This window comes from Plasmodium inui, assembly GCF_000524495.1.
Source record: "Plasmodium inui San Antonio 1 unplaced genomic scaffold supercont1.19, whole genome shotgun sequence".
Taxonomy (NCBI): Eukaryota; Apicomplexa; class Aconoidasida; order Haemosporida; family Plasmodiidae; genus Plasmodium; species Plasmodium inui.
The window spans coordinates 411648-419901 of NW_008481853.1; the positions used below are offsets into that span (position 1 = coordinate 411648).

General features: G+C 42.5%; 4 protein-coding genes across 4 annotated transcripts in view; 3 read left to right on the plus strand and 1 right to left on the minus strand.

Moving 5' to 3' along the window:
* Positions 1-576: 576 nt before the first annotated feature.
* Positions 577-1149, plus strand: C922_04087 (hypothetical protein; the record flags this gene model as incomplete). Its single annotated transcript, XM_008819672.1, has 1 exon — positions 577-1149. The coding sequence occupies one exon, from the start codon at positions 577-579 to the stop codon at positions 1147-1149; it is 573 nt and encodes a 190-aa protein (XP_008817894.1).
* Positions 1150-2685: 1536 nt separating this feature from the next.
* On the plus strand, positions 2686-3567 carry C922_04088 (hypothetical protein; the record flags this gene model as incomplete). Its single annotated transcript, XM_008819673.1, has 1 exon — positions 2686-3567. One exon carries the CDS (start codon positions 2686-2688, stop codon positions 3565-3567), a length of 882 nt encoding a protein of 293 aa, XP_008817895.1.
* Positions 3568-4098: 531 nt separating this feature from the next.
* Positions 4099-6108, minus strand: C922_04089 (hypothetical protein; the record flags this gene model as incomplete). Its single annotated transcript, XM_008819674.1, has 1 exon — positions 4099-6108. The coding sequence occupies one exon, from the start codon at positions 6106-6108 to the stop codon at positions 4099-4101; it is 2010 nt and encodes a 669-aa protein (XP_008817896.1).
* Positions 6109-7383: 1275 nt separating this feature from the next.
* C922_04090 (hypothetical protein) overlaps positions 7384-8254 on the plus strand; it is a gene marked incomplete at both ends in the record, with an annotated part of 3692 nt that continues 2821 nt past the window's right edge. The window contains 2 exons of the mRNA XM_008819675.1: positions 7384-8028; positions 8131-8196. Coding sequence (XP_008817897.1) covers positions 7384-8028; positions 8131-8196 — 711 coding nt within the window. The remainder of the gene's footprint in view (positions 8029-8130; positions 8197-8254) is intronic.

The following is an 8254-nucleotide window of genomic DNA, read 5'->3' on the forward strand; positions in this document are numbered from 1 at the left end:
TGCACAGCGTCAGCGTCCCCCGTTCCTTTTTTAGGGTTACATCAGTTTTTCCCCTTTTTTCTTTCCCACTTTGACGTTCATACAAAAGCGCCTGGAAAGCATCACCCATTTTGGTAAACTGAAACAGAGGCGTGTCGTAGGGACAATCCCTCATTTTAGCGACGAGCTAGTCAATATCGGACATTTCGAGCGCACACGTTGGCGTCGTTTACTTGGGCATCCAAATTGCAGGTTCAGCAACACTTGGAATACGTCCCCTTTAGTTCCAATGGAACGTGTTAGAAGTCTTCCAATTGGAGACTGACGCGTCATATACATGTGCTTAAAGTGAGTGCCACAATGGCAAGGGTGCTGGAAATGTTATCCCCCACTGGGGTGTGCTCCAATGTGTAAAGGTGTACATCGCGGCATGCCACCTTTTAAGGGGGGAAAGTTTCGCCCATGTAGCCTACAAATGCGCAAGCTTACATTTGAGTAATTTCCCCCTTCTCCTCCCTTTTTTTTTACGCCCCCCGTAGTTATAACGAGTCTGCACAGACGCCGCTAACCGCCCCACCACATAAGCAGCCTGGCCAAATGACAAACCTGAATGTCGAGAGCGGCTACTTCAATGACGAGCTGAAGGAGGAAGCCAACGAGGCAAATTTCATGTACACCAACATAAGTATGCTAATAAGAGCACACAGGAAAGACAGAAATAAACTGACCCTCCAGAATAAAAAATTAAACCTCCTTAAAATAGTCGGCTTCGTATTAGCCATCGAAGAGAAAAAGGAATTTATAGTCTACACAATTGACGACACGACAGGGTACATCAAGGCAAAGTTGCTCTTAACATATTCATACCCTGTGTACAATGATAAAAATGATGACATAAAAATAGACGACATGGTCCAGATCTTTGGTATCTGCAACACAGTCAGCATTAATGAAGACGTAACCATTTCGATAAGTTCAATTAACAAGCTGAATTCACTGAACCATTTGTGTCACCACCACTTGTTGGTCTTCCATAACTACTTAAAATTTGTGGAGACTCAGAAAAAGAACCTGATGCTGGAGGACGAGCGGGCAAAGCAAGAGGAGGATGAAATTGGCTCCCAGGTGCCGACCAACGATAATCCGTTTTTTAACTCGTTCTTTTACTAAGCTGGTGCAGCACGTGTGCAACGAGAGTGCAAGGCGCACATTACCTTTTTGCCCCCTTACTTGGCATAGGAAGCGGCTGTGTGTATAATATTAACCCCCCACACCCTTGGAGCCGCATACGATTTATGCTCCGCACCTTTGTAGGGTGTCCCTGTAGGGTTACACACATTTATATATGCCTAACCTCCCACGACCACCACCCTATCGATGCCAATACGTCGTTTGCGGAAGTATTTATGATACCGTTTTGGCCAAAATAAGCAGTCTATTATACCGCCCCTTTCTCGTGTATTGTATGCATATTTGTTCCCCTCTCTAATTCGCTCACGAACAGAGAAGTTATTGTGTTATATGGTTCCATCTAGTTAGCCACACTTTTGCTAGAAGTAAAAGTGATGAAACGATTACGTGTTCTCCACAAAGCGCATTCTCAATAGGTGGCTGAATGACAGACTCGCATGCCCTGTGCAGATGTTTAGAAATGCACCAACAGTCCTCATAAACGAGACAACACATATCTGGGCGCACTTCCCCCGTGTATTATTTCAAAGCGTTGCAAAGATTTTTATCACTTAACTTCTTTTTCATCTACACACACCTGGAAGTACCTGTCCAGGGGAATAATCACCCACTTTGTCCTTACCCATCTGATTAGTGCACTTTACATAAACATGAAACAACCAAAGGGGGTGTACATTTTGTACCTGAAGTGATGAACAACTTCGGTTCGCATTCCCTTGTTAGGTGAAATTGTATAGCCTTATGCGCCTAGCCTATTTTATGCCCACCTTTCAATATATCATTTAACTATATGTGTGCTTCTGGAAAGATGCACGCCTTTTTTTTTTTTCTTCTTTTTCCCACGTGGGTAATGCCTTTGTATTATTCTTCATTTTAATGGGCCAACATATGTATGGAAATGGCACAGAACTGATACGCAAGATTGTTCCCTGAGAGACAAAGAAACGATTTTTGCCCCTGTTTGAGTCGCTGTGTTTATATCTTAGTTCGATCATTTTGCTCCTCCACTGAGGCGCACGACAAACCGACTCGGAAAGCCCGCATCACGGAGTATTTTCAATTTAGCAAAAATGGGTCCATCTCGGGCGAAGGCGTTCCTACACCCTTGCGGCTTTTCGATGCGTGCACTAAAAATGTTTAAAAAAAAAAAATACAAGGCAAATAATTTTCTTGCCATTCTGGTAACAACGTTTAGAGGCATCATACGGACATGTGCGCTTCTGCATATGTATGTAGATCTATGTGACCATATTTCTGCGTACATATTTTAGTGTATACAAATTTGATTACATGGAGAGCGCTGCGTGGAGACTTCCGCTGCTTCTTTCCCCTCTCTCACAGGCGGGAGATTGACGCGTTTCACGCGTTTAATATGCCCCCTGCGAAGGACACCCTTTCGTAGTTTCGTCCCTACGTGGGTGATTTAGGTCAGTTCATTTGTGGAGTTAAACGCGTGGGGTGCCTCCTACCGATTATCCTGTTGAGTTATACATTCGAGCCGCCGCTTCCTTGAAGATGAATGCGCTGGAAAGGAAGCTGAAGCTGCTCAATTACAACCCCGTGGAGATAGCAACGGACGAGTTCTACTATATGATATTAAAATTGGAAGAAGAGAAAATCCGCCTGTACAAACCAAAGGAGAGGGAAAAAATTAACTACACCAAGGAGAAGAACTACATCGAGCATATTTTGAAATACCTAGAAAAGCTAAACATCAATGTGCGCAATGTTAACAAGACGAATATGCACGAGGTGGGTGTCAGGACGTACATCCTGAACAGCCTAACCACGCTGGCTTTGATCGATGAGTATAAGGACCTCGTGGGCTACGACGAGGGTTGCGGAGAGCAGCGGGATGAGCAGCATGATGAGCAGCGCGGGGATGGGGTAAACGGCCGCCCTGACAATCACGTGGGAAACTCCCAACACACCGCGAACTACAACGCCCCCCTGTCGAACCAAAGCATAATCACAAACTTCTTCGAATTGAATTACCTGAATCAAGCCGAGCTGGAAGAGCAGTGGAAGCGAAGAGACAATCTCAGAGTGATAAACGAACAGATTAACGAAATATTTAAGAAGTGTAAAATCCCTTTACTCGTGTGTAACGACCAGGATGACACCAAGTGGATGTGCCTCATCCTATCGGCGCTACAAGCAATTAAGGAGAAATTGAAAAAAAAAAAAAAAACGAATAACCCGCATTACGAAAGCTTGTTTAATTTTAACATAAAGTTAACCAACACCGATTTGAAGGACTTTGCTTACATCACGAGGTATTTGCTTAACAGTGTGCTGAGGGAGAGGAAGGCCCACCTAAAGGGGGTGCTCAACGATATCCAGATGTTAACGTACAACCCGGTTATAGACATACGACAGGGAAAAGTGGGCAGGTGACGTCGCAGTGGCGCACACGAACTGCAAACAGGAACACCCCACACGGCACCTTCACGCAAGTGTCCATATGGGCGGCGCCTATTTGTGTATACCATTAAGTTCACCCATGTGTATACAGAGAGGTTCACGCTTGTATACACTCGTTTGCACCATCTCGCTATTTGCAAGTCGCCTCAACCCACTGCAACTTCCCCCTTCTTATCAAACGCGAAATGCCTTTTTTCGAATGCAACGCGTAACTCCATATGACATGTCACCGCAATTTGTTCGTTCGGAAAAATGAAAAAAAAAAAAAAAAGGCTCCTCATAGGTAGATTTTTAAAAAAAGAGTAATAAATCAGAGAGGAAAATGTAAGGGGCGCGAAGGGTGGTATTGACTAAAAATTGTTAAAAAAGCTAGGGGTCAAATGGCGCGCACGTGGGGCCAGGTACGCGGTACACACACATACATATATATATATGTATATTCATACATATGTATGAGCGGGCGGAGCTCCTGCGCAACGCTGCACCACACTGGGTCCCCTCCGGTCATAGATCGGGCAAGAGCTCCAACTCTTCTATATGATCGGGTAAATACTTCTGCACATCCTTGTACCTGTCCAAATGCTCCTCGAAGGTGAGAATTTCGGGCTGGTTGGTGTAGACGTACTTATTGGACGTGTTCCTCAAATTATAGGGCACGTCAAATCTGTACTCGTTGCAAATTTTCTTGGCGTTCTTTTCCACAACATAAATGTAGTTACTTTTGGACGATTTGCATAAAACAATGACGGCGTATATTAGCGCCGTCTGACACTCAGGCATCCCTATAGCCATGCATGCATAATGTGTGTTGACACAAATAGACAGTACATCATGATTCGCCAACCCGATGTCCTCAGACGCTATTCGAATTAACCGTCTGCAAATGTATATCGGATCTTCCCCGTTCTTCAATGATTTTGTTAAGTACAAAATAGCTGCTTTGATATTTCCAGCTCTGATACTTTTGTGTAATCCGGAGATGAAGTTAAAATGGTCTAGCTTGTTATCTTTCGATGGGAAGTTCTGCAAAAAATTTATTACATTAGTTAGCTGGATAACTTTTTTTTCACTGTGTCCAGATGATTCCCATTTGTGCAGTTCGCTAAAGTCCTTCGGTTTGAACTGCTTCGTAATCATGTCACAACTTTTTTTTGCTTCCTCCGCGTGTTCCATGTTTCGTTTGTCCTCAATGTCATTTGGATTTGCCTTTTGGAGATCATTTTGACTGTCCTTTTCCAGATCGTTTCGATCGTCCTTTTCAAGATTGCTTCGATTGTCCTTTTGGAGATCGCCTCGATTGTCCCTCCTCTTCTGCTCCTCGCGCTCCATATTCCTAATGGCAAACTCGACGATGTTGATAGCCACCCGGGCGTCCCCACAGGAGTGATTCATTATTATGTTCAAAGCATTGTCCTCAATGTCAATGTCTAGATTGTTAGTTATTCTTTTGATAATTGACGACAGTTCTGTTTTATCATATGGACTCATATATAAATACAAGCACCTCGAACTCAGAGCAGAATTTAAAATATTCATGGGGTTGAAAAGACACGTGGCAAGGAGGTAGAAATAGCCTTTCTTCAAAATTAGCAATAAATACTCTTGCTGACTTTTGTTTAGCCTATTTATATCTTTTATGCACAGAATGGTCTTCTTCTTGAAAAGTTTGTAATTGGTAACTGACTGGTCGTATATCTTTCTGAGTTCATTATTTAAGTTGTTCAGGTGGAACAGCGAGATGAACAGATTTTTGGTTTTATTTTTTATAACATTGACTAGGGAGGACTTTCCTGACCCTGGTGATCCACACAAAATTAAATTAAAATTTAAATCTTCATTCAGTACGGTAGTTAGCAATGGATTTCTCTTGCTTCGAATTTCGTTTATATAGTCTTCCCTGTAAATTGGTCGGTACTGTTTGTGCAAGGGGATGTTACTTTCGCGAGTGTTATCTTCTTTTTTGTTCTTTTTTTCCCTCTTGTATGTGCTGTAGAGAATGTCTAAATCGTCCCCTCCGTTGTTACAACTGTTGGCGTGTTTTCCATGATTCCCACTAGCCTGATTCTGGTCATTGGGGCTATTTTCGTCATTATCCCCCCTGCTGTCTTCTTCATCGCCTTCCGCCCCACTACTACGACCCCCCCTTTCGCTCCTCCCACCAGAGTATTTCCCTAAGGGGTCTTTTGTGTCCCCCTGTCCGTTTCTATACGGACCCGAATGACCCTCTAACTTCACCTTAACCCTGAATGACGGCTGCTCGTCTGAGCTGTGTTGACTTTTGATGATATTACTATTCCCTTTTTCATTCTCCCTATCGGTATGGATTTCCTCTTTCACCTTAATGGGGTCTCCGCCCCTTTTGGTTTCCACCTCTTCGTCCTCTGTTTCGTTTAGCCTTTTCTTCTCCAGCTGCTCCTTCTTCAGCACTTTCACCTTCTTAAAAATTCCAAACTTATCCAACGTGTTTTGCGCCTCTATGACATTCTTTTTGATGAAGACCGATTTTCTCTTCATTCCTTCAGAAAGGTATTTGCAAGGAAGTGGGTGCCGATGAATCCGCAAGCGTCATTATTGGACGTGTAGAAATCAGGGCACGCTTCTTGGGTCTCCTCGCCAGGGAGAGAGAGGGGCACAAACAAGGACATACGTACTAGCGCGCATATATATGCATGTCCCTACACATACGTATAAATATGCATATATATGTACTAGTGCAGAGAAATCAACCGGGCGGGTAGAAAAAAGAAAAAAAAACACTAAAGAGGGGCTTCTCTTGGGATAAAGCTTTTACAATTTTTGCGCTGCCGATTTTTTATGTATACATGAAGCCATGTGCAAAGTTAGTGTAGGTTTTCTTTTCCCCCACTCTTTACTTCCACATTTGGAGAATGGGCACGTGAATAGCACGACAACGTTAAAGAAGAAAAAGAATACAAAAAAGCGAAACAAAGATGATGCAAAACGGCGAAAAAAAGATGATGCAAAACGGCGAAAAAAAGAGGATGCAGAAAGGCGAAAAAAAGAGGATGCAGAAAGGCGAAAAAAAGAGGATGCAGAAAGGCGAAAAAAAGAGTATGCAGAAAGGCCAAAGTGCGATGCATGCATCGCAGTAACGGCGTGCCAAATGGCAGCGCACTCATATCGTCGCCAATACCGCACTGCAGAAATGAAAGGCCCTCTTCCCTTCGCCGCACCGGGATGTTACAATGCGCCCCGAATAGTGTCTTGCTTTTTTTCGAAAAACACACGTAGAAAGGAGAAAAAGAGAAAAAAATTAAGAAAAAAAGTAGGATCATTCGAAATTGGGTACCATGTCGCAGTCAACGGGAAGGATTCTTTTTTCCTTTTTTTTTTTTTTTGAGAAAATTGCAAAGAGAGAAACACTGTCGGGTGTGATTCACATCGCCACAAACGTGTAGGCACTGTGTACGTTTCCAATTTCTCTCTCCCCCCCCTTGCTAAGTCCATCAAAATGAATGACAAATGAAGGGGAACACCAAAATTAACGAAATGTTTATAAAAACTGAGTTAAACATCATTTCCGCTAACTTGTGTACTAGGCCTCCTCCAATTTTGTCCTCCCATTTGTGACTTTGTAACGCCCCTTCCTATATTTTCTCCTGTACGTTGTTGTTTCGTGATCCCCCCTTGAGTAAAAAATTGGTACACATTCTGATACTGGGGCTTATCCGTAGCGGCATAGTTGACGAGTGCATAGGTGCATCCAAGTTTTTATTCACTTCACCCAATTTTAATATTTTCATCCCCCCCCTCCACACCGCACAAACGATGAGCAATATGCTGCACGAAGAAAAAAGCCAACATGCGCTGCACAAACATGTTGAACAACTGATACACATTTTAAACAGCACAGAAATATCAGACAAAGACAGAAAATTAAACGCCTTAAGAATAATATATGAGAAGCTGTCAGAATTTTTTACCATTTGCAAGGAAGAAGAAAAGGAAAAATTTTGTCTCTTTTTTCGCAACTATCTGCTGTGCCAGCTGCACAAATGGATTAACGAAGAATTCGATGAGTGTAGGAATTTTACTCTTGACATTTACTTTCTTATTGAAAAAAATCTTGATGATACATTGCTAGACTGTGTTCTATTTAAAAATGTCAGCAGGGATAATAATTTCCTTCATATCTGTACGAACAGATTAAAGGAAGATAAAAATAAAAAAATTATAGAAGATAAAGAAGAAGTCAGATTAAAAATTGTGCAATTTTTTAGCATTATTGTCCACAGGTTTAGGAACAAATGCGCTGACTCTGTTCCATCGGTGCTAGACATTAACCCCTATCTTGAAGATATTTTAACGGCTTTATCAGTTTTAATTAAAGACCCCTTCCCCCTCATAAAAAAAATCAGTTGCCAGTTGTTATGTGAACTATCGTTTGAAAACAAGACAAAGGACTTTAATCACGTAATTACAAACGTTTATTTCTTCATAGTCAACTTATTTTTATATCTACAGTCTGTGATGTATGTATGCAAAGAAGTACATTCTTGTGTCCCCCCTTCGCAGCTGTACAGGAGCCTGTTGAAAGGTTTGTTGACCGCCTTAGCCGTAAGACAGAATGATATTCGCGAGGTAATGCCAGATGCCGTTCGGTTGGTCTCTATGCGCCATTTGTAGGAGTGGAACTTCC